This window comes from Arachis ipaensis, chromosome B3, assembly GCF_059453495.1.
Source record: "Arachis ipaensis isolate K30076 ecotype BB chromosome B3, ASM5945349v1, whole genome shotgun sequence".
Lineage (NCBI taxonomy): Eukaryota > Viridiplantae > Streptophyta > Magnoliopsida > Fabales > Fabaceae > Arachis > Arachis ipaensis.
In genome coordinates this window covers 595363-622337 of record NC_142438.1, presented here as the reverse complement: position 1 = coordinate 622337, position 26975 = coordinate 595363, and the positions used below count along the sequence as shown (strand labels likewise).

The following is a 26975-nucleotide window of genomic DNA, read 5'->3' as shown; positions in this document are numbered from 1 at the left end:
CAAGACTTCATTGATGTTGTATAATTTAGATTTTGGATATCTATAAAAGTACTTTTAGGAATTTTTTTTTCCAAACAAACAAAATTAATGTGAAGTTAATTTGGTCACCCAAAAAGTGAAAATAAAAAATGGGTTCATCTGGATAAACACAACCACGACTATTCTATGTTTCTTAAAATGACTAATGTAAGGGAGCGCCTGGTAGGTGTTAAATCAGGCTAAAGCGGCATCAACCATATTCAATGCCCTGGAAGAAAAGCAATCATAATAGATAGTCAAAAAGATTGGGTAGGAAAAGGGAAAATTATGTCCAGAATAGTTAACTTCTAGCGAGATACGATTCTACCATTCAGAAGGCACTTATATCTTTACGATAAAGTTCTGCAACTTGCATGCATTTAGTCTCAGAACTTTAGTCATACACTCATACTCATACAGTCATATATTATATATATACATACACATGTTCATAAAGGTTTCGTAGGAAGATCACAAGACTCGAGATTGTGAGTCTTGTATCTTGAAAGATAAGCTGGCTATTATTACAATGACATATAAAAACGTCATTTCATTATGGCAGATAGCACTTGGTATCAAGTATAAAGCAGCATCTACTCTGTGAGCAGCATAGGAATTTCATCCACCGCTGCAGGAAGCTGCAAGTCACAAAAGATATGAACATATCAGTAACTATTCTCTGATTCCAATAGAGCATACAAGCAAAATTAACAGGGGAAACAGGTTGCAGAATGCAGAAAATTAACAAAGTTTATGTGTTCGTGTATACGCATTTCCTAATTGTACACATTTCCAACATACACGGGCAACAGATTATATTGGAAACAATGTTATCAAACTCTTGAATTTACAAGTTTAAGTCCCTAAATTAAGATTTACATAGTGTGTTATGTAACACTTGATATTGGTAGTAAGACCAGCGGGGGTTCCACTTACGTGACAACTTTAAGGAACATCCAACTCAAGCTGAGAGTTGAAACTGCTCAAAATCAATTTAGTTTTGGAAAACTATAAGGTAGCGTCTGGTTTGAAGTACTGAGACAGAGACTGAGAGACTGAGACTCAGTATCGTGTTTGTTGGTTTAGAGATTGGTACTAAAATTTCTGTCTCAGTCTCCAAAATTTCAGTATTTCAGTACCTCCAAAAAGTAGGGACACAGAGGACTAAAATTTTTAGAAATGGAGATTGAAACTTTAATAACATTTTATACCTAAAATACTCTTATTTCAATTAATTAATTCCAATTTTACCCTTTGTGCAAATTAAATTAGAGTTTCATTCTTGTTTCAATTCCTATCTCCCATTTTGCACCAAACAGAATACTGAGATTTATTTCAATCTCTGTCTCTTAGTCCCTATCTCTCAGTCTCAGTTTTTCCGTCTCTGTCTCTCCACCAAACGCCTAATAGTCTTATTTCAAGTCATCTATTGACAGCATTGGTCACTCTTAAAAAGTAGTTAAGTTGGCTTCTTGTTTTTGTTGACACACTCTTATTCTTCCACACTTGTAGAAGGTGTGGTCCAACACCTTCACCTACAAACTTCATTGAACCAGATCAAATCTAATCTAATTTGAGCTACAAATATGTTTGGATTAACAGTAATCAATCCAAGTTACAACGCTGAGCTGACTACAAAGAAGCATGAGCTTCTCATGGTCAAAAACCTTCTTGTCACATTTACCAAAAATAGCACAACAATCCCGTCTCATTCACTATAAGTAGTAAAAGAAACCTACCCACTCAACTACCACCCACACAAAAATAACCGTTTCATAAGCCAGATCACACACAGTTATGTTCAGCTGTGCACTGCACTAACCAACAAAACAATAAACGATTACTCAGATCTTTCTCTTGGAATTTCAAGTGTAAGTTTAAGTCTCGTGTCGGCTAAGTTATCTTGCAAGACCGCTATTGCTTCAATATCCCCAATTTTAGATTAGGCAGTTCAAAATAACAAATCGGAACATTCTAGAACATAAACGGAGGAAAGTAAAAATAAAAAGGAAAAAGAAAAACTGCATACCTTGAAGGAAGAGGAAGGGGTTTTAGTTCCGTGGCAAGGGGAAGCGGTGAGGGAATCGCGGCAAGAACGAACGGTCTTGAACTGGTCAACGTCGAGCTTCTTGTTGATTAATCCAACTTGGAAATAGATGTTGTCGGAGGGAGGCAAATCGACTCTGATCTCGTCAACATTGAACCAAATGAAGAACCGCTGAACCTGAATACCGCTGAGCTCCGTGATGGAACCGTAGCTCAGCTTCCCGGTGATCTTGGTCTCGTAGTAGACCAGGTAATCGAACTGTATGTAGCAGGGCTGATCCAAAACGACGACGAATCTGCCGTCGTCGGAGAGGCTGTAGTCGGTGACGGAGTCCGGTAACAGACCACTGGGGAGACCGTACTTGGGGAGAAGGTCGTAGACGCTCTCCTTGGTGGCTATCGTTGTTGCGGTGGCTGCGAGGGAAAGAAGAGCGAAGATGGCGGTAAAGGCAAGAAAAACGTGGAAGTTTGTAGCTGTAGCCATAGTGGTGTGGTGTTAGGAGAGTGTGGGAATGGAAAATGTTAAAAGGAGGGAGAGTGGTTGTGGGTTGGTTTGTCTGAATTTGGTGAGGGTCTGAGCTGAGAGAAGAGAGATGAATGACTTTGAAATTTTAGAGGAATGGTAGAGTAGTAATTTTGGTGTTTTGTAACCATTAATTGGTTATTAATAGTGTTTTTAATGGTGTAAAATTATATTTAATGATAAAAAATCACTCATTTTTATTTGGATGATTAAGTGCTAGTCAGAAAATACAAAAATTTTCCAAAATTTTATATACCTTTTAGTTGGGGGCATTTAAATTTTTAATAATTTAAATATATATCTCTAATTTTTTTTTAAATTTGGAAATATCAATTTTTTTTGTTCATTTGAATTTAATAGATCCAACAGAAAAAAGAAATATGACTTTTGTTGTATTAGTCTGACTGATATACGCATATACACATGAAATTTTTTTAAAATAAAACAAATTAAATTCAAAAATTGATATATCCAAATTTTAAAAAATAAAAAACTTATTTTTTTTTTCAAAATTTTATATACCAACCCCGGACCCAGACTGCTTAATTAGGATTTTCTGTGACCGATTATCAACGCACTCCTCTCGCTCTCCATTAAAAAATTGAAAATAACATCAATCAGACTCATGGTTAGTTATACATTAAATTCAATAGCTAAAATCGAGTATTTGTCTAAAAATATAAAATATATATTAAAAATAAATTTAATTATATATTTATATTTATTTATATATTATTAATTAATTTTAATAGTTAATTTTAATACGTAAATAATATTTTAAAATAATATATATAATATTATATGATCTTGAAAAGGGGACTCATATAAATATTAAAAAACGTTAGGTATTAAGTGTCGGGATAAGACTACCTTTGCAGACAAAAAAAGAACATACCGGGGTAAAACTAATTTGTAAAGTTTATAGCATTACTTACATTCTATCAAAAAAATTTAAGAAATATATTCGAAACTGAATCCAACCCATACCGGTTGTTAAAAATAAAATCCAGCCACATTCAAATTCATACTGTTTTGATTAATTTCTTTATTTTAATTAATTAGATGAATAATTTTATTTAGATCGATTTAAATTTAAATACTTCTAATATCTATATATTTTTAACTAATTTATAAGCATTTTGATAAGTGTTATGGTTTGTCTGAAATTTCAAAACTTAATTAACACTAAATTTTATAAAAATGTTTTATTCTAAAAGAACTCTAAATTTAATAATTGTTTTTATGTTATTTTTTAATAATGTAAAATATAGGATATAAAAATCAACTTACAAGTTTATCTTCTGCTGTCTTTATTTCAACCGTGGAGTTGTTTGTCCAAATTGACCGATAAAATTGTTTCTTTTGCCTAATTAACGTGCAGGGACGGTGTTCTGTTTCATTTTCTTTTTGTTGGACGGTGTTCCATTCACTTTAGACTACATAGTTTAGATTTTAGAGGATCAATATTCAACATTCAACAACAGATAAGATTATGGAGAATCTAATTTTATATTTAATCAGGCTCTTATTTTAAGTACTTATGTTTTCGGCCTATGGCCCTGGCCTGTTGAATAAGGGAAAAAAAAAAGATCTTCTTTGGTAAATCAATACATTGAAGAATAGTAAGCTTAAGGCTCATTTATTTAGTTATGAATTTGGAATACGTTTTTAAAGAATATGGGGTTGGTTTTTTTTAAAATTGAAGAATACAAATTGGAACCTCAGTTTTATAGGGGTTAGAAAATTTAGGGTAAGATTTCAGTAATGTAAAATTTAAGTTAAGAAGTGGACATAACAGTGCTTTCGATTTGTGTAGAATCAGATTTTTTTTTTTTAAAAAAGGAGTAAATCAGAGGATAAGTTTTGGATTAAAAAATTTTTCATAAAATGCAAAATTGAAATTTGTGGGTCAATTTTTTTAATTAAAAAAAATTAATTCATTAAAATTGAAAATTGAGGGTCAGATTTGTAATATATATATACTTCGCATCCCACTTGTGCAAAACTTTGTCTTCTTCCATTCATCTTTTTTTTCGTTCTTAGACTGTGTTCATTTTGTTTTTTTTTTTTTTTTTTGCAACTTTGAACTAATGCTGAGAAGAGAGACATTGTTTTAAAAAAAATGGAGGATAGAGTTATGTTAAAATTATATTATCATGGTCAGATATTATTACAAACACTTGAGGGAGTAAGATTTGTATGCGAAAATTCATGTGATGTTATTGTTCTTTTTACAATACCATTTGAAGAACTAAAAGGTGTTATTTGTGAAAGAATAGATCCGCATATACCGAAGCTAGTATTGGGTATTTTATACCGGTATCCTGTATCAGTGTATGTTTGGTGGGTTTGTTCATTTCCAAACGAAGTATATCACGGATGAAGGGAGCATGCACGAGATGTTTTCAATCTACTACGAAAATCGATCACGAGTGTTATTTATCGAGCTGTACATTGAGTTCCAACAATCTGAAGTCGATCGAAATATCGAATGAAAAGATTACAACAGTGACAGTGAGGATGAGTTTGAAAACAACTATGAGGTTGTTGAGCTAAACGAAGACGATAATAAAGCTGATGATACCATGGAGACAGATGTAGCGGAAGTGACAAATACACTAGCATCCGTTTGAAGAGCCATCTTTTATGCGCGTATTAGATCTGGAGGCTATGTATGTATCAGAATACCTTAAATACTTTAATGCAAGTATGTAGTTTAGATAACTATATAGTAGTTTTATGATATAAATAATTAAATTTAATATTAAATAGTATGATTATTATTAGGTTCTGTATACAATTAGTGATGTGTAATTGTATTTATAGAATTAAAATATAAATTGCACTATTATATATTATTATTGAAGACAATTAGTATGATTATTATTATCCTGATGTATAAATTGTATGTATTTAAATTATTTATAGTATATATATATTAAAGTTAAATTGTATTTAAGAATTATATGTTTATATTATTTATATTATAAATATTTATATATTTATTTATGTATATCTATTACAAATTCAAAATTTAAAATCTATGTATATATTTATTTAAATTTAGATAATATGTTGATATTATTATATAACCGTATATAACATTCTTATATTATATTATACGGTTATCGAATAATATAATTTATATTCTTTTGTTAACATAAAAATTATATATCTACGTGGATGGATATATTAATGTATTTTTATATTAAATTTTATTATAATTTATATATGTATAATTTGTTTAATAAAATTTTATGTTTTTATATATATTTGTATATGTATTCTTGTGTACTTATGTCATGATATTGTTGTAGCAGAGTCTCCGATTGTGGCAGATGATAAATTTGTCGTGGAATGAAATTTAGTTCTCGCGAATCTATGATTATGGCAATTAAAGATTATGCTATCCGAAGAGGCGTAGATTATTGGGTGTATAAATTAGAACTCTAAACATTCTATGCCAATGTACACATTATTCAATATCATATAACAATTGATATTACCGGTTAGTCAGCGAAAAGAACCACAAGGTTCCAGGAATCGGGGCAAGAAACGACATACGAATCCAAGCCCAGATATGCAACAATGTCAGTGGACCATCAATCTCTTTACAATTAAAGCGAGATGCTCTACACAATACATATCTTCAGTTCTTCACCAACATTATTGTTTTTTTGGGTTCCTTATTCTTGCGAAGATGGTGTTTCTGATGGTCTATTCGCTGAAGCCATTCTAAAACAATATGGAGTAGCAAAAGTATAAAACAACAACAACCCTAAATTCCCTATTCCCTATTCCCTATTCCCTATTCCTATTCAGCAACCTTAAATTCACAGAACAAGCAAATTCATACTAAACAGATTACTTCAACACCACCTATTTAAACAAGCGGATTCATACTAAAATTTCAACAAACAGTTTCAAGCAGAGTCAACAACCTTAAATTTCCTATTCAACAACACCTATTTCAACAAGCAGATTCATACTAAAATTCATAATTTCAACAAGCATATCCAAGCAGAACAAACACCAAATAAAACAGAACAGATTCACAATTTCAATTTTCAACAAGTAGATTCAAACACCAAATAGAACAGAACAGCACAAGAGCATTAGAACAGAACAAGAGCATTAGAAGAAAAATCTGTCCGACAGAGCATTAGAAGAACAGAACAACTTCATAGTTCACAACCAAACAGAACAGAACAAGAGCATTAGAAGACGAGCACCAACCTATTTGACAGAACAGAGGACGAAGATGACGGAGACCGCCAACTTGTCTAAGAGAGCAGATGACGGAGACGGCACGACAACAACGACGACGAAGCGGAGCAAGAAGAAGCGATGAAGACAACGACGGAGCCGCGGTGAGGTGAGGTGACATCGTTGGAGACTTGAGAGTTGAGAATAGGTGTCACGGTGAGGTGAGGTGAGGTGAGACGAAGAAGACGACACAGACCGGTAGGCGGCAGTGGCGCGGTGAGTGACAGAGTGAGGTGAGGTGAGGGGGAAGGGTTAGCCGTTGTTGAATAAGGATGGGTGTATTGCTTTGGTTCGAGTGTTTCTTTTTTTTTTGTAAAACCAAAACGACGTTGTTTTGGCAAGTAAATTAAAAAAAAAAAAGCTTTTGAACCGGCCGGGTGAACAAAAACCTTCGGTTCTCTAGCTTTCATCAGAACCGGACTCTCTGGTTCTGTTCCTTATCCGGTCATATTGATCAACTGGACCGGCCAAAAATTCGGTTCACCAATTTTCCAGTCAAACCGGTCGGTCGGTCCAGTTTTTACAACTATGGTTTGAACATCTTGGGAACATTTTCGACAAGGATAGAGCTATCAGTCTTGAAGCATACAGTAAAAAAGATGCTGAAGAAGATGTCACTCCGGACTTTACATTTGCTGCAGCCACAGCTGGTGGCTTGGGTTTAGACGAAGAGGATGCTGACATGGAGGATTTAGCAGCTGCCGAAAGCAAATTACCCAATACCTTTTTGACCTTTTTTTGCTTCATCAAGTGAGAGAAATCAAGGACGTCAAACTGCAACAAAAAAGCAACGATGCTGCAATCCTATCAAACTTAGTTGAAACTTTTAAGGCTGCAGTTCAGGATCAAGGAAAGCATGTGCAAGTACTAGCCAATGCAATGTCTGGGTTAATGAGCAAGTGAATCTTGGCCGAACGTTGAAGAGTGTTGGTTTCGACACAATGGAGATCGTGCAAATTGCCAAGAAATTTGTGCAGAATCCAGAATTGTAGACAACCTTTTGGAGTTTGGACGAGAAAAAGGCGGCATTTGCACAAGATATTATGGAGAACTTTTAGCTATTGTTAGTGTAGTTGGTCTTAGTTGTTAACTTATTAGGGTATATTAGTAAACTTACTAGGGTCTTTTGATAAACTTATTAGACTTCTCAGTATTAGGTTTTTTTTTTTGTTGTTATGCTATACAAGTAAAGTGCACTTATTATATTGCAACACTTTTTATCTGTTGATTTTCTGCTATTATGCAACTAAGTTATCCATCAGGTAAATTTCAATTGTATTGTGAATTTTCTGCACTTAAGTACAGTTGAATTTTAATTGTACAGTATAATTTTGAACAATAAAATTGTGTACTTCTGCAAAATTCGAATAAAAATTTGCTTTCTAAAATAATGCACTTGCTGTGTTAATTTCCTACATGATGTTTACAGCCTGAGTTCTTAATTCCTCCACTTACATATTTGTGCAAAGCAAACAAAATAGACTCCAAATACTATTAGCTGAAAACAAACAAGAAACCAAAATAAATTTCAAAGAAGCCACTTTCCATTCAATTTTCAATTCATACAATTTCATTACAAGTAAAGGATCTAACAAACAATTGTGTATTCTCTAAAACTATACCAATGAAACTCTCATGCTATTTTTGGTCATGATTTATTGTACAAATACAATGGCAAATAAAAAAATATATAACTTTCAAAGTCTATAAAGCATGCTAAGAGCCATCATAAGATACTTTTTTCATCCAAAATATTTATGAAAAATAATCGGTCTTGGGATCAAAAGTTGCAGTTGTCTCAAGCCCTTGAACATTGGATCCACGACCAAGTTCTGTTTGTGCATAGCAACCAATTATTTGCATCTTATAAGCCAAAGGCAACCATTTCTACTGTTGTTCATCAGTGCCTGATACTTTGATAGCAGGCATAAACATTTCCTGCAAAAAGAATTTCAATATCAAAACTTTAGTAGAAGCATAATATACTTTGATCTTACAACACACATTGTGTTCCTTTGGAATCCATAACTTCATCTCTGCACACTAGTACTACTCATCAGTAAATTTTCTAACAATGCAAGCTGATACGTGCTTCAAATGTTTGTGATATGAAGAGTTCAAGAGTTATTTAGAAGATATTTTAGTTTACATTTTTAGAATATTTTATTTAATGTATTTTGATTTTGTTTATTTAATTATTAGATTGGGCCTTATGTTTATGGGCTTTAGGGTTTTCTTTGTTTTAACCTAATAAGAGGTTATAAATACCTCCTTAGCTATTGTAGTCGTAGCATAGAATGATTTAGAGGTTTTAAACCTTTTTTGGTTTCGTGATGAAACCATGGTGTGGACAATTGAGGTTGAGGAGTCCCTCTCTTGTTGCATCGGGGAATTGGTTAGAAGGTTGAGGAGTCCCTTCGAATCAATTTCCAAACCATGGCGTTGACAAGTTAGGTTGAGGAGTCCCTTTCTTGTTGCGTCAAGAAATTGGGTAGAAGTAGAGTGATTCTCTTTGTACTCAATTTTAACTTATCTTTTTTGTTTCTATTTTAATTTCAATGTATCTTTTTATTCAGTTTGAATCCTTATTTTCTTATTTATCTTTTCTTTTTGTATCATTTGGTATCAGAGCTCAGGTATTAGATTAATTCTTATTAATCTATATTTGTTCTTCTTTTATCATAAAAAAAAAGAGTCTAGTGTTTGTCGCGTCTTTCATTTTGTTCTTGTGTTCTTGTTTTCGTTTGCGTTTCATTATTTAAAAAAAAAAAAGAAGGAGAAGAATAAAGTGAAAAAAAAAAAACAAAAAAAAAGAAGAAAAAAACCAAAAAAAAAAAATTATCTTCCTTATAATTATTGTCCTTTTCATATATTATTTTTTTTCACCTACAAGATTCGAGGACGAATCTTTTTTGAAGAGGAGGAGAATGATACGTGCTTCAAATGTTCGTGATATGAAGAGTTCAAGAGTTATTTAGAAGATATTTTAGTTTACATTTTTAGAATATTTTATTTAATGTATTTTGATTTTTTTTATTTAATTATTAGATTGGGCCTTATGTTTATGGGCTTTAGGGTTTTCTTTGTTTTAACCTAATAAGAGGTTATAAATACCTCCTTAGCTATTGTAGTCGTAGCGTAGAATGATTTAGAGGTTTTAAACCTTTTTTGGTTTCGTGATGAAACCATGGTGTGGACAATTGAGGTTGAGGAGTCCCTCTCTTGTTGCATCGGGGAATTGGTTAGAAGGTTGAGGAGTCCCTTCGAATCAATTTCCAAACCATGGCGTTGACAAGTTAGGTTGAGGAGTCCCTTTCTTGTTGCGTCAAGAAATTGGGTAGAAGTAGAGTGATTCTCTTTGTACTCAATTTCAATCTATCATTTTTGTTTCTATTTCAATTTCAATGTATCTTTTTTATTCAAATTCAATTCTTGTCTTGTTTATCCTTTTATTTTTGTATCACAAGCACAAGAAGAAACTGAAGTATACCCAATGAAGATCCTTAAAGACAGAGAAGATGTAACCACCCTACCCCATAAGGCCTGTGATTTTTTTTATTATTCTTTACAGCGTTCGCTGACACGCATAGGTTTCTATATAAGTAGCATAGATAACGAATTAGAATTAGAACACGTAGCGCAAAACTTTTCTTTTAGTGCTTCCAAGCGACGAACCTTTTTCCGATTCAATTATTCTATGGAATAAGTATTCCCTTGAACCATATTAGTTAGATAATTCAAATTTTTGAACCGGTTTGATTTTCCTTCTCCCAGTTCAACCAAACCATACTTTTCTTAAATAACCCAGACCTAGAAAAACTCTGATTAAACTCATCTTCCCTTCTTCTCTCACAACCGAACATGTTGTCCAAGACCATGGTTACCTCTTCATTGTAATCAATACTGTGATGTGGTGTTGCAAGAGGAAGAGGCCACGAAGCCTTGTCACACCAGCTCACCTCTTCCCACCTTCTGTAGATATATATAGATGAGCCAAGTCCCTCAATTTTCCTGGAAACCACACGAAGAGAAGAAAGGAAGCAAGAGTGGCGGCCAAGAAGAAGGAAGAGGAAGACCCAGCAGAAATCATCATCATCTGCGTGCGTCACCACCAAGAAGAAGGAGAAGGGTCATCAAGAGAGCTGCTACCCGAAGCCAAAGAAGGAACCCTACCGCTTTCCTTTCCTGGGTTTCTTAGTGTTCCTCTTTTTGGGTAAGAACCAGTAACTTATGTTCTGTTGATTTTTTCTAAATTAAAGATTCTACCCTTATTGAGCTCCAATTCTTTTAATTGGTAACCAAACCAATCAATTCAGCCCATCACAAGAGTAAGAACTCTTCTCTTGCTCCATATGCAACTCAGCCAATTAGCTCTATGAATTGACAAATCTCTTTAATTATGTTTGTTAGGATTTTCTGATTTAATACAGCAAAGGACAGACTTTGGTTTGTGAAATTCTCGAAGAGAGGTAAGGGATAGTCTATACAAGATATGTTACTTGCAGCTGTGTATACTGTTTATGATGGATGGTTTATCATGTGTTTGTTTGTTGAAAAGTGTATAGTGAATTTTTGTTATGATAAAGATGCAGAAAAGTGAGTTTGAGTTATGAGTGGGCCTTTGCAACAAGGGGTAAATTAATGAATATAAACTCTTAGAGCTGTGTTGATTATGCTAGTAACTTTAGTTAGTCAAAAGAAAGGTAAAATTATGGTTTTAGATGAATTTTAGGCTTGAACATAAGATTTGGCATGTGAGGTTGTTGGAAGTGCATTATGCAGAATTTCTGTAATTCCTGCATAATTGGCAGCAGAATGAACAAATTTCTGGGAGCATTCCAGATCATAATTTTTGATGAAATTATTTTTCTATGAAACTTTCATGTGTTTTTAATATTTCGTAAAAATTTTAGAATTAATTGATAAGTGGATTGGGAGAAATGATTTTTTGAAGATTGATGGTTTCAGCAGAAAATTCTGTTTCTTTACTGCAGAAGCACCAACTTCCAACTCACTTAATTTATAATTCTGATGAGTAATTGGGCTGAAACTAACAGCAGTCTCAAGCTTTATATGTCTAAAATATTCAGTTAAAATTTCATGCCAAAACTCATTTTAACCAATTAGATATGTTGCAAAAAGTGTGAGTTGTTTGCTGGATTTTGAAAACAGATTTGTATAAGGCAGGGCTGTGTTCCTAACCTCATAACTTTTACATGTGATATGGTAATAGTCTGAAATTTAGTTTTCTGGAAAGCTGGAAGAGTCTTGTTTAATTACATGAATTTTGAAAGGCAATGGGTGAAAGTTGGATTTTTAGTGAATTTAACAAATTTACTACTCACTGCTGTTTTTTTCTGCAATGATAGTAGAATTTTTGAAAGATTTGTACAAATTTCAATTATGGTAGGAATGCCCCCGAACCAAGTTGTATTTTCTAAACCCGTGTTTTTACAATAACTAAAGGGATTAAAGAGAGTATAATGACTAATTAATAATGTTTACTTGGTAAATTGTTAAGGAAAGTTTGAACGTTGTTAAAGGTGAGGGAACCCGTAAGGGTGGTTTTAGTGCTATTTTAGAGGAGACTATGTCCGAATTTCTATAAAAGTTCAGGAATTTAATTAAATGTAAATGTGTAAGTTGTCTCCAAGAAGGTTTAAGGTTAATGGGTGATGTGGAGGTATGTATAATTAGACGGTGGTGTGGAGGTATGTATAGTTAGGCGGTGATGCGGAGGTATGTTTTACAGTGTTGGTGATGCGGAGGCATGATAAAGAGAAAGTAAATGAGAAACCATGTTTGAAAGAGATAATTGAAATGAATAAGTAAATTATGAAAAGTGTATGTTGAATGGACCTTGTGCCGAACTGCTAATGCGAAAGTGCCCGCCTAATGGATAGCCTGAGATTGCTAATGCGGGAATGTTCGCCTAATTGATAGCACTGTTCCTTACTGTGATACACATTGAAATGTTATTATAATGAGGCCTAATTGACACGGGTAACCGTGATGCCAAGGTGTCTAATTGACACAGTAAAGGGACCATACTCGGGGTTCACTCTGAGTAACGTCGGGTTGCGGGTAGACAACCGACGCATGAGCTCATGGCCTGCGCTAGGAACAGGCATGCATCATCTTGTTTGCGCATATGAACTTCTTGTGAATTATTTACTGCCATTTCTTTCTTGTTCATGCTACTTACTTGTTATAAATATGTTTGTGCCTTGAGTCTCTGTGTTTGTTCTTTTTCTGTTTCGCGACAACTTAGAGATAAAGACCCTAGGTTCCCCTTTTTCCTTACTGGGAACTCTAGGTTCTCACCCTTCTTTTCTTTCTTTTCCCCCTCCCCAGACGGGTCCGGCAGAGGAGCCTTGTGAGTTTCGTTCTAACCGCTGAGCTTGGAAGATCTGGCGCGCGGCGGAGTCTTCATATGGAGCATGTTTTGGACCGATCACTCCAGAGTTAGTCGCAGTGGATCTTTCGCTCCTGTTTAATGATCTTAGTATCACTTTCCCCTCACTTTTGTAGTACTTTTAGAGGGGTAGGACGTCTTAGTAATTCGGTTCCAGCTTAGGAAACCCGTGTGGGGGTTGGGACTGATTTCTTCTTTTGTATCTGTACATATAACTTGGTGTGATACTCGGCTTTGATGGATGACACGTATCCTTGAACTTAACTCGTGTATATTATATATATGTTTATATAAGTTATTTTCTGTTGCCTTGTGTTTTCTTACACGACAACTCTGAAGAAACTAACCTTGCGAGCAACTAAACGCTATTCCACAAGTAGTAATCTGTTCACGATTAAACCGATAAAGACTTTTATTGATAATTAATTTATAAAAATCTGAGTCTAGAGCTAAGTAGGCCGCACAACGAGTAACACCTAAACATTTGGCATTAGTCATGACGTGTCGAAAGTTGGGGTGTTACAGAAGACACAAAGATAAGTTGAGATATTAATAACTAAAGAATCCAATAACAAAAGAACAAGATAAAGTTTGATTCTCGTATGATAAGTTGAGATATTAATAACTAAAGAATCCAATAACAAAAGAACAAGATAAAGTTTGATTCTCGTATTTTATAAAGATAAAGCAATATCTTTACTGGAAAGATTATAAATTTACTTTTAAAAAGATTATTGAAGTTTTATTAGTTTTTGATTTCTAGTTTTTATCATCGCATTTGGTGAGGAAGAAGTGGCACGAAGGGAAAGAAGCGACAGCAGACAGCAAGCACCTAAAACGAGGGCTTATTACTCAAATTTTATAGAAGGTCAATTTAAAAATATCAAAGACTTGTTATTTTTTACTGTAATTTTAATAATTTATATTTAACAATCTAATCTAACGCTTCAAATTATATAGTGCATTAGATAAACTCAAAAAATTTAGATTAATTTTAAACAGATCTCTACAACTTAATGATTTAATGAAACAAGTTAAATCACCCAAGATATTTAAATTTCATAACACAAGAATATATTTTTTTTAGTTATATTTTTTTCCCAAAAAAGGCCCTACCACAACAAATCCCAATTTAGGTGTATATTTGTAAAACTAATCGAATTAAGGAAATCTTTTAAAATAATATAAGTAATGATTGATTAATTTATTTTGATGTTTATGTCTCAACTAGAAAATTTTAAATAATCTAATAATACATAATAGTATAATACACAATGAAATAGCAGTATAGATATCGTTACCAATGTGCAATAAAATAAATACAATAAAAATAATTGCATAATTCAATTATCAAAATTAAAATTCCAATAAAAGTAAATTACCAAAATTTATTTCAAATTATTAAATAGCTTACAAAAATTTCTTCAAAATTTATTAACGAAAAAAGTATTTTTAAAATATGATAATAATATATAATCGTTAAATATATATTCATAAAAAAGTTTGTGGCTGAGTTCTATAGAGTGATAAATTTAGTGCTCAGTCTTGTTAGTGTTGCAAGTGTGAGGAGCATTGAAGTTAGTCCCACATCAAAGAAAGAATGGAAGAGTGAGCAGTTTATAAGATGAGAGACCCATTAACTTGACACTTTAAGGTTTTGAGTTGGATGTGGTGTCTTCTCATCTTATGTTCTCTCACTTGATTCCTCCCCGAATTCTCCCCGGTTGTCGAGAGCTCCCCACGGTGTTTTTCTCTCACTTGATTCCTCCCCCTCCCCACGGTTAGCCCAACAAGTCTTAATATAAACTTTATAAAAATAGCCCAAAAAATTTCAGATTACATATACAAAAAAATTGTTAAATAAAAAAAATCATTTGCTACTTTCAAATTTTTTTAAAAAATTTTTTATCGATTTTTTTTCGCTTTGCTTATCCAATAATGAAACATAAATAATGGGAGGTTGCCAGGTCACGTATATGTAACAGTAGCACCCTCGCTCGCCAAATCTCAAATCGATCCGATCCCTAAACCTTCAAAACCATAATCATCATCATCATCCGCCGCGATGTCTCCCCAAATTTCAACCATTTTCATCTTCTTCTTCTTCACCGTCTTCTTCTCAACATCGCAATCATCACCGTCGCCCAACACCGACATCCACGATCTCCTCCCTAAGTACGGCCTCCCAAAGGGAATCCTCCCCGACGACGTCGCATCCTACTCACTCTCCCCCGATGGCCTCTTCCGCCTCAAGCTCCGCGCTCCCTGCTACGTCCACATCGCCGGCCACCTCGTCTTCTACGACGTCGACGTCACCGGCAAGCTCACCGAAGGTTCCGTCTCCGGTGTTTCTGGAATCCAGGCCAAGAAGCTCTTCTTTTGGCTCCCCGTAACCGGAATAAAGGTCCACCGCGATTCCGGCACGCTTGAATTCTTCGTGGGAGCGTTGTCGGAGGAGCTCCCCGCCGATCAGTTCCAGGATGTGCCTAAGTGCTCCCCCAGGGCATTGCAAATAACAGAACTGGTGTTGGATCAGTGAATGAGTATATTGTGCTTGTGAAAATGACTCAATGGTCGATTGGTGGTTATGTTGGGTTAATTTACCTGTTGTTTAATCCAGGGGTCAGTCAATCACGGTACATAAGTCATAAGGATCCAGGATATAAAATGTATTTTTCTCAAAATTCAAAATTCATATGTGACATTTCTATTTTAGTAAATTTCTCTTTTCTTCTATCCAAATCATATATCGAATTACAATAATAATATTACTCTTACGAGGGTTATCTGACCTAAAATTGGGCTGCGGATTGAACGTGTGGTCGTGAAGAGGTGAGGGTAATACCTAAAAAAAAAACTCTAATACTTAAGTTAATAAAAATTTTTACTAAATTTTTAGTAAATTAGATCTTAAAAATATTTAAAAATGTCAGTATATTTATTTATTTTTTTAAATCAAGAATGGAGTCTAAGGCCCAAAAGCAAAACATTCTAAACAGCATCCTTCCTCAAAAAGCTCATTATCGCCAATGAATGAAAGCTCACATGGCATATCTTTCTCTCCCTATCTCAAAGATCTACCTAAAATTAGGGATTGTTTAATCCACCTCAAAAAAAAAAAAAAAAACAGCTCATCATCATCTTGAATACTAGGAATCACAATATGAGGAACTCTCTCAAAATGCGACACTCCTCTCTGCAACTTTTGCCCAAGTTTTCTCTCTAGGTCAGGCACTCACCGTTTCGGACTCAGTCACTCGTCGCGCTCTGTGTCCTCACAGTCTCAAGCGCAGTCGCCGCCTTCCTGCGCTCGCTTCGCCGCGGCAGAACCAAACGGAACCAGCTTCCTCACCGTCACCGTCTTGCACCCAACTAGCGCGCCTTCCCCGCGATTGTCGTCGCCGCGGCAGAAGCAGCAGGTCCCGGGGGTGGTCGTCGTCGCTCTCTGTCTCGTCACCTCACACTCAGACGCACGCCTTCCGTGCGCTCCTTGTCGCCGGCAGCGCAGGCATCAGGTCCTGGTGGGCTGGTCTTCGTTTGTCTTCTTGCTTCGAGCCTCGCCGTCATCTTCCTTCACACAACAGATTTGGTGAGTTCTCCAGCAAATTTCCCCTTTCTTTCACTTTCAATTTTGTTGCTGTAATTCATCACTGCATTTCTGATTTTTTTTTTTTTTTGCTGAAAGTTGAATTTGTTGCTGAAATTTGTTACTGAATGTCATGTCACTTAACTTAAATTTGTTAATTGCTGAATGAATTTGTTACTGATTGAATGTTGAGTTTGTTGATGTCTTGCTGAATAATCACTTAGTTAAATTTTTTTATTGCTAAAAATAATTTATATTTGTTATTGATTATCATCACTGTCTTGCTGAAATAATCACCTAGCTAAATTTTTTGTTGCTGTTAACTTGTAAATCATCTTTTGAGCTAAATCTTTTGCTGCTGAAAATTATTGTAGTTGAAAATGAAGTTCATGTTTTTTGGTTTTTGCAAACCAGAATAAAATTGTTTAGTTAAATTGTTCTGTTTGTATTATTATGACTTATTCTTGGTATTGATTTGTGAAACATACACAAATGTAGATATAGATGCAAATCAAAATGAAGGAAATGTTGATTGTGTTGTAGATATAGATGCCGATTTTCAGATCATTCCTCGGATTTGATTTACTGATTGTGTTATCTTTTGTTCTCTCTTGTTCATTTAAATTGAGAAAGTATTTTGTACCCGTGACTAGTTTATTATCTCTTTTTGCATCATTAGTTATGTCTAAGAATTGATACTTGATTGCTGTTAATTTGTTTGTAATGACATGTATTTTAAGTTTTAACTTTTGATGTTAATTTATTTTTACTTAATTATGACCGGGTCAACCGGGTGAATTAGTTACCCCACCGATTGAACCAATGACTCAGTGGTCGTATGACCGGGTCAATTATCGGTTCGGTTTTGATAACTATGCTCTTTACTGTAAGTTTCCGTTATGCAAAGGATGAAGATTGAGTTTGCATCATTTTATTTCTTTACTGCATCAATAAACAATTATTGCTTTTTCTTAGTTATATCTTCTATGAACTGATTATATATATAAAGATATATTTTCATTTTATTTTACTTATTCTTTCTTCAGGTTTTCAAATTACTAATAGCACACACCACTTTTGGCAAACTAGCTGGATTTTCTTTTCGGCCTCATGCCATCAATGTCTTCTAATAGAACCTCACTACTTAAATTTAGTTCTCTTCTGAAGTTCCGGAATGGTTCATGTATGGGTGACTCTGCAGATTTTATTAAAACTCCTAACTTGTTGAGGACTATTAGTACTGCTGCAGAAAGGTCAGATTTTCAGGTTTCTGGCAGTAACCAAACAGATGATTCTTTAGGTTATCGGATGCAAAACAATGCTGGGTTTTACGGAGAAACCCATAGTAACCCAGTTTCACATCAGAACCAGCTAGTGAGTAGGCGCAGTCCAGATTATTCTGCTAAAGCAAATGCAAATGGTTCTACCGGAGGAACTTCGGTGGGAAATCGGCAGAACATAAACCAGAACTGGGGTCATACAGAGGGAATTCGAAATGAATATGGGAATAATTTAGCTGCTCGTGGTGGAAATTTTAGTGGGTCGTATGGAAATAATCATCGCGGTTCCGGTAGAATTTCTTATGGAGCTGGTCAGGTTGCAAATGAAAATCATATAAGCATCTCTAGGAATTCAGTTCAGAACAATTCCTTTGGACATAATGGAGGGGTCAATGGGTACTATGGTCAAAGCAATACAAGGATGCAAGAGAAGCAAGTTGGGGTCGGTGATTCAAAGGGAATTGGGATGCATCAAAATGCAGTTACTGGGAACCAGAATTGGGCACAAGAACCCAGAGGAAGGATGCAGTATCCAAATGCTCATAGCTCGCCTAGGCTTTCGGAGTCTCCAGGAAATCTTCTAGGGAATCTTCCTACAAATATTCGTAATCCGCCACCAAATGATCATTACTCGGGGAGTAATGAGTTTAGTCAGCGATACTTGGGTACTGAACAATTTCAGCAAACTCCGAAAAATGGTCAGTATTCTCCAAACTGGAATACTGTACAGGGATCAACATTTGCTTCTGCAAAACCTGATGGCGTATCAGCTGAAGCATCTAATGATAGTCCATATAGAGGCACACTTGAGGAACTGGATGGTTTCTGCATGGACGGTAAAGTGAAGGAAGCAGTTGAAGTTTTGGAATTGTTGGCAAAATTGCATATTCCTGTGGATTTGCCGCGATATTTACAATTAATGCACCATTGTGGAGAGGCTAAGTCTCTTGAAGAGGCAAAAATTGTACACAGAAATGCTTTGCAATATCTGTCACCTCTCCAAGTCAGCACTTATAATAAGATACTGGAGATGTATTTTGAATGTGGTTCTGTGGATGACGCACTCAATGTGTTCAATAATATGCCAGAGCGCAATTTGACTACATGGGATACTATGATAACACAACTTGCTAAGAATGGGTTTGCAGAAGATTCCATTGATCTATTCACTCAATTTAAAGAAAAGGGACTGAAACCTGATGGTCAGATGTTCATCGGGGTGTTTTTGACATGCAGTATGCTGGGAGATATTGATGAAGGAATGCTACACTTTGAATCCATGAGCAAGGATTTTGGTATTGTGCCGTCTATGGCTCATTTTGTCAGTGTAGTAGACATGATTGGTAGTAATGGGCATCTGGATGAAGCCTTTGAATTCATTGAAAAGATGCCAATGGAGCCAAGTGTTGATGTATGGGAGACTATGATGAATCTCTGTAGAGCTCACGGAAACACTGAGCTGGGGTATCGTTGTGCTGAGTTAGTTGAGCAACTGGATCCTTTGTGCTTAAGTGAGCAATCCAAGGCTGGCCTTGTACCTGTCAAAGCCTCAGACTTGACAAAAGAGAAAGACAAGAAAGTAGCAAGCAAAAATCTACTGGAAGTAAGGAGCCGAGTCCATGAATATAGAGCCGGAGATACTTCTCATCCTGAAAATGATAAAATATATGCCTTGCTTAGAGGTATGAAGTCGCAGATGAAAGAAGCTGGCTATATTCCAGAGACAAAGTTTGTGTTGCATGACATAGACCAAGAAGGCAAAGAAGAAGCTCTTCTTGCCCATAGTGAGAGACTTGCTGTTGCTTATGGTCTCCTTAGCAGCTCTGCTCGCTCTCCTATCAGGGTAATTAAGAACCTTCGAGTTTGTGGGGATTGTCATACTGCACTGAAGATTATTTCTAAGATTGTTGGAAGAGAACTCATCATTAGAGATGCTAAAAGGTTCCATCATTTTAAAGACGGGCTATGCTCTTGCCGTGATTATTGGTGAACAACATGAACTTAGGTACTCTAACCATTTTTTGTTATCGATAATCCCCCTTTATTATTCATTCGTTAGGTTAATATATTAAACCTATAGTGGCTGCAATTTGTGCAAACAAGTTTTATATTGCTGACTAAGCCCAATTTACATGCAATAAATCATACAGTTGCTGCTTCCAGTTCCCGTGTGATTTGCAATATTTATAGTGCTTAAACTTTAAAAGTGATAGGCGTTGGCTTTAAAATCCCGGTTGTTCAGTTGTCCGGTGGGAGATGGACATAATAATACAGAAGTAGTAGCTACTGAAAGATTTAACTGTGTTTCTTCACCAGTTCACATTACAAAAAACTTAGGCCGGGTTGTGGTTGAAATCAAAGGAATGTCTGGCAGATATTTGTCTTGTCATGATTTGAGAAGAAGAGAGAATGAGAGTGAGTGAGTGAGAGGAGTGTAGCTGAAGCTGTTATTGACATTATGAATTTGAGATTATTATGTTGTGCTTTATATATACAACAGAGTTGTAGCTTGTTGTGCAAGCGCTAGCTTAAGGGGCAATACTATCTTTCTGTTCTAGTTATGACACCTGTAAGGTAGTTACAGCTGTCCTATCCTAGCTGGCACAGTATCCCTTAAACTGTACTACTACTCTCATAATCTCTCCCATTAGCTCACTTTATCATATCTAACTCATGCTGATGAATTGCTAATATATCAGTATTCTATTATAGTTTTTTTTAGTTAGTTTGTTGGTTTTCACTTCTATGAGCTGCGAATGAGCAAAGGCCTAAGTAAAGTCATTGCAACAAATGTTAAGTATTGCCTCCCAAATTTAGATCCTTTTTTTTCCCTGAAGAATTGGATAGTATCCTATTGTGACAGAAAAAGGGACTCTTGTTTCTGATGACAGCTCTTTACAGTTTATGTCTATCTCATAATATGGCTGTATTGGTTAACGAAAAATGAAGGAATATAAAATAGAATAAAGTATTGTTTTTGTCTCCAATGTTTGGGGTAAGTCCCAAAGTTATTTCTAACGTTTAAATCGTCATATTTAAGACCCCAGCATTTCAAAATAATCTCAATGTTGTCTTGCCGTTAGTGATCTGTTAATAGAATTTAACGGTGGGACAAAATTGAGACGACTTTGAAATGTTAGGGACTTAAATAGAACGAAAACATTCGGGACAAAAACGATATGCTACTCTTAGAAGAATTAACAAATCAAATAAAATGATAGTAAATTTTAACGTAATAAATTGTATTATGAATTCAAGATTTTTACTCATACTTGTAGAATGACTAGTATATAAACTTTCGAAAAAGAAAAAAAAAAGAGTATGGTATATATATAATAAAGTATAAATTATATTTTTTTGTCTTTAATATACTAAACATCTTTAATATTTAATTAAATTAAATTTTATTTTTAACTTTTAAATAAATTTTTTTTCCATAATTTCAAATTTTTTACGAAAGATAATTATTCTATATTTTTTAATTTTGCTCTTAATCAATAATAAATTTTCTTATAATGAAAGTAACGTGACTAAGAGTAAAATTAAAAAAAAATTATTTAAAATAAAAATAATGTGATTAAGAATAATTTATTTAGATGTAACAAAAAAAATATAATGAAATAATTATCTATCATAAAAAATTAATATTATTGAAGGATAAAATTAAAAATTAAATTTAAATTAAACATTAAAAAATTTTGATATATTAAAAACGAAAATGTATAATTTATACTTTATTGTATATCAACTGTGCTCTTTTGTTTTTTCTTTTTTTACAAGTTTATGTACTAGTCATTTTATAAATATTTTATGATGAGTAAAAAATTTTTAAAAATAAAATTTGAAAAAATAAATTTACTTAAAATGAAAGTAATGTAATTACTAATTAAGTGTAATTTACTTATATGTGATTAAAAATAATTGAATAACTAGGTACGGTAAAAAATTGATAATATCGAAAGATAAAAATAAAAATTTATTTTAAAATTAAAAATAAAGTTTATTTAAATTAAACATCAAAGAAGATAAGTACATTAAAGATAAAAAGTATAATTTATACTTTATTATATATGGATCATACTCATTTTTTTTCTTTTTCTAAAACTTTATCTATTATTCATTCCACAAGTATTTTATGATGAGTAAAAATATTGAATTCGTTATACTATTCATTCCGTTAAAATTTACTTTCATTTTATTTGATTTGGTAATTCTTCTAAAAGTAATGTATTGATTTTGTTCTAACGTTTTTGTCTTATTTAAGTCCTTAAGCTTTAAGGTTTTAAAATCGTCTCAATTTTGTCTCACCATCAATTCTGTTAAGTTACTTACAGAAGGACAATGAGACGATTTTAAAACGTTAGAGACGTAAATAGGACGTTTTAAATGTTAGGGATAACTTTGGGACTTATCCCAAACGTTAGGAAAAAAAATGATACTTTACTCATATAAATAATTGCATCTTGTTCAATACTTGCCAAGGAGATTGTTCAATGGACAATCTGTTTTCTGTTGCAAAGCATTATTTGAGCTTTGAGAACATTGAAATAACTTTTTACAATACTTTTCAGCTTTGAGCACTCTTTTTTTTTAGACAATTTTTTAATAATTTATATAAAAGCTTGACTCACACAAAGTAAGGGAGGAGCAGAAGCATAAATAAAAAAATGAGCATGATATGTTGTCTTTGCACCCAGGCATACATCAGAATAGCAAACACAATGTCTTGTTGCCTTCCTCAAAGACTAGCTGTCATAGACTCAGTCATAGAGCAGTAGTGTCACTATATCTTGAGGTTATTATATTCAATTCAACTGAGCTTGGATGGTTATGCTCATCAACTCTTCGCCATGAGTAGGTACTTCAATCAAAGCAAGAAATCTGAACAATAATCAACCTTAAAAACTGAACCAAACTGCATAATAAGTATCAGTAAACAACAGAACACTAAACAGAAGCTTCATAACCAAAGGTGCACCATCAGTTGTATGTTTGAGCACATTGTTTTCTCTTTGCAATATGATGTTGAGTGTTGATTGCTTCACCCGTTTCTTTTTTGCCATTTTTTATGTTTAATATTTTTTGTTCACCATGTTATGCATCGAATATTGGATGAGCCACACAACTATCTTGTTATGCAGGTGTATCATGAGTTCCAGCTGGATTGAATAGCACTGGTGATGATAACAATAAAGGATAAAGTATATTTTTTGTCCCTGAAGTTTGGTAAAAGTTTCAAAAATATCCCTAAGTTTTATTTTATTTCAATCTTGTCCCAAAAGTTTTCGATTTGCATCAAATATACCTTCGACGGCTAAATTTTCAAAAAATTTAAGACTAATTTAAAAATAATGCATGAAAATTATGCTTGATTTGTTTGTGTTGAGGGTTGTTCTTTTGAATTTGTTGTTGAATTGGTCTTAAATTTTTTGAAAAATTAGCCGTCAGGGGTATATTTGATGCAAATCGAAAACTTTTGGGACAAAATTGAAACAAAATAAAACTTAAGGGTATTTTTAAAATTTTTATCAAACTTTAGGAACAAAAAATATATTTTACCCTAACAATAACACTTCAAGCTTTCTATAGAGAACTTATTCATATATCTCATAAAAAATACAATAATCATATCCACGAAGAAATTGGAATTTTGTCTAACCAAGCTCTTCAGCACTATTAGGAATGGATGAGGTTTCAGGTAGCAGAAGACATTATTATCCTTGTAATTTTCTTTAGTAGTTTCCATATATTAGAAAATTGCACTCCTCTCTTACTTGTCATGGAGAACTTAAATGTAATTGATTGATAGGTTTGACGTACAACTGTATAATTTAATATAGTAACTTTTTGGACACTGGTGCCGAAAGTTCCAGCATTTTGTTAACTCAAAAGATTTTTTTTTTTAAAAGATGTTTTCAAAAAATAAAAGTAATTTTATATTTGGATATTTTATGTAAAAATAATTTTTTATTTAATAATTATATTTAGGTACAATAATAATTTTTTTTTTATTTATTTATCATGTTAAAAATATTTTTTAAGTTAAATTTATTTTTAAATATATAAATTGTAGATTCTAAAAAGGATATTTTTTTATTTTTTTAATATTTTTATTTTTATTATTAAAATTTTGTCAAACATACTAACAAAAATTTACTGAAATTTTTTTTCTAACAATTTAATGACATTGACAAACACTAAGTTTTTTAATTTTATTTAGCCTTCGTTCTTTTTATCATTGATAAGCAAGAACTTCATTGAGATGGGTGTTTTCGAAAATGAAATTGAAATAAAATACAAAACATATCACATGGCAAATGCTCGAGTATTACAGTACTCTAGAACTTAGTAACCAAACAAATTTTCTTAAGTTGACTGACTGACTGTAAGCAACTAAGCAGGTAAGCATGTACGAGTGACATTTTTTGTTTGTTTGTTTGGAGTAATTACCGATGACATTATCTTGGGACATTACGAGTGATTAGCTCACTAGTCTGTTTAATTAAATGTTGGGAGTTCGAATCTCGTCTTGTGCATGCAATTACCTATTAAGTGTTGGAAGTTCGAATTCTGTCTTATACATGCAATAACCCATTAGCCAGTGACCTTAAATGGAGTTCAGTATTACAGTGGATTAGTTTTTAGTTTGCCAAATTAAGAGATACGGTGGAAAACAAAAAAAAATATGGGAAATCAAACTAATAAAAATCGTAAATATGAGGGACAATTATGGAGGTTTAGTATTCAAATTTACCTTAAACCCAAATACAGCGTATTAAGAGGCACATGATTTATCATCGGAGCTAAGTCTCAGCTATCCGAGTATAGATGGGCTGCACAACTTTTTTCTTTTTCTTTTTTTTTTCTTTCATGTTGCTGTTTCTTCCTGCAAACAGAAAAAAAAAAATGGAATGATCCCTCCTTCATAAAAAAAAAAAAAAGCTTCCAAGTTAGGTTCCCAAAATTTGCAACTAATAATTAAAATCACTACATGTTATTCTGATAAAATTATATCCTTATTCTACAATAGGTTACTTTACTACTAAAGCAAATATTTAAAGATTTTATCGCTCAAAAGAAAAAAAGAAAAAAGAAAAACTAGAAAAAGAAAAGAAGCAAAAAATGTCTCTAAAGAACATATGATATTTGTCAAAATTACCTAATCACGAGTATCACTAAATTTCTGATAAGGATCATGGACTTGGAAAATAACTAAATCAAATCCTGATAATGACATGTATTGATGTATATATACTCTAACAAAGCTAAGAAATAATAGCCATGGTATCTAGAAAGTAGAAAATAAATTAATGGTGTGTTTGCTAGCCAACTATAGCATCAATGTCTCTCTCATATGTATGTGGGGTGGGCTTCAAGCTTGACTTCAAATGCCAAATATGTGACCATAATTCATCACGTATGAAGGGTATGACATGATATTATTTTGACATAACAATAATTTAATTTAAAAACATTGATTACTTCATGCTATTACTGCTATATTTAATTTCATATATTGAATAATAAAATTTTGTACTTTTATTGCTAATATTTTAAGATGAAAATTCAGGTGCAGTGAATTTTACTTTAAGTTAATTCAGAGTCGTTAAATAAAAATTTAGCCAAATCAATTAAATCATTTAACGAGTTTTAACTATATTTTCACCATATTTTAATCTTAATAAATTAAAATATATAATTTATACACATTTTTATTTCATTCGCTTGTTCATAACTTTTAAATCCAAGTATTTGTCTCTAATCTATAAACGCCCGAATAATGAAATGACTTATAATTATTTCCTTCTTAAAACTTCTAATAGAAGATAAAAAATAATATTTGGTCTGTTTTACATTTCATATCTTTTATTTTTTCCCTTCTAAAATTAAAACTCATAAAGTGCCATGGAAAGTGAAGACCATGTAAATTCTTGAAATTGCATGAACTATATACTCTCCATGCTTCATCTACTAATTGTTTTAGGAATTTTTTTTTCTTGGAGTGCTAGGAACAGCAGATTTTGTGAGTTGTAGTCATCAATTAGCCATTAATAATGTATTTAATAGTGAAGAATCACTTATTTTTTTTTTATTGGCTAAGTACTGGTTAGATTTTAATAAATCTGCTAGTCCCTAGACTTTCCCTTTTTTTTTTTCTCTTTAAATTCAAATAAATGATTTGTCAAAATAATTTTAGAAAGAGAAAAGGTGATAGATCTCTATCAACATTATTTGCCAAATCCACGTAATATGTTCTTTGCAAACTATACATTGTAGCTGATAGTTGATATGAAACTTCCGTTTGACAAATCATTTGGCCAGCAGGCGTCTATATAATTTTACAAAAATGTTTAGAAACAAAAAAAATTTAATCAAAATTAGTTAAAATTTATTTTATTTAATTTTATTAATTGTTTTATTTAGTTAAGTTTTGACTATTTTTTTTTCTAACATTATCATAATTATATATTAAGCCAAGAGAAATGCATTTGCGGCACAATTTATTATGTTACTTAACCGTTAATCATCAATATTTAAGAATATAAATTAAAAATATATTTTTAGTTTGTTGGATTAAAAGAATCGGACTTATAACTAAAATTGCTGACAAAAATTAGAGTCAGTTAGTCTTTTAAAAATTTTGAACTTGAACTAATTAGTTTTTGAAGGAAAAAAAAATCAATTTAGTCTTTTATGATATACGGGATGTCCTTTTATTAATTTATAGGTGTTTATATGTATCGCAATGTACTGTGAACTTGTTTTAATAGAATAAATATAAACCAGTTAATAAATATTATATAAAAATTTAAAAGATAATAAATATTTTTGTCCAAAATT

At 32.9% G+C, this 26975-nt stretch overlaps 2 protein-coding genes, 1 long non-coding RNA gene and 1 pseudogene across 6 annotated transcripts; 3 read left to right on the top strand and 1 right to left on the bottom strand.

Moving 5' to 3' along the window:
* Positions 1-367: 367 nt before the first annotated feature.
* LOC107629448 (transmembrane protein, putative (Protein of unknown function, DUF538)) lies at positions 368-2652 on the bottom strand. Its single transcript, XM_016332250.3, has 2 exons — positions 2048-2652; positions 368-656 (listed from the first exon to the last, which is right to left on the bottom strand). Exons 1-2 carry the CDS (start codon positions 2546-2548, stop codon positions 612-614), a joined length of 546 nt encoding a protein of 181 aa, XP_016187736.1. The 5' UTR covers positions 2549-2652; the 3' UTR covers positions 368-611.
* Positions 2653-10680: 8028 nt separating this feature from the next.
* On the top strand, positions 10681-13532 carry LOC107629449 (uncharacterized). Its single transcript, XR_001617960.3, has 3 exons — positions 10681-11066; positions 11264-11322; positions 13208-13532. It is a non-coding gene; the product is annotated as an uncharacterized LOC107629449 (long non-coding RNA).
* Positions 13533-15227: 1695 nt separating this feature from the next.
* LOC107634152 (DUF538 family protein, putative (Protein of unknown function, DUF538)) lies at positions 15228-16004 on the top strand. The gene has a single exon (XM_016337728.3). The coding sequence runs from the start codon at positions 15334-15336 to the stop codon at positions 15805-15807; it is 474 nt and encodes a 157-aa protein (XP_016193214.1). The 5' UTR covers positions 15228-15333; the 3' UTR covers positions 15808-16004.
* Positions 16005-16272: 268 nt separating this feature from the next.
* LOC107629450 (pentatricopeptide repeat-containing protein At4g32450, mitochondrial pseudogene) lies at positions 16273-24009 on the top strand (annotated as a pseudogene). 3 transcript variants are annotated; one of them, XR_015907250.1, is made up of 4 exons: positions 16279-16857; positions 17901-20139; positions 23276-23323; positions 23700-24009. The product of XR_015907250.1 is annotated as a pentatricopeptide repeat-containing protein At4g32450, mitochondrial pseudogene, transcript variant X2 (transcript). The 3 variants fall into 3 exon arrangements; XR_015907251.1 differs by having other exon boundaries at positions 16273-16857; positions 23276-23951; XR_015907249.1 differs by lacking the exons at positions 23276-23323; positions 23700-24009 and having other exon boundaries at positions 17901-20643.
* Positions 24010-26975: the final 2966 nt, after the last annotated feature.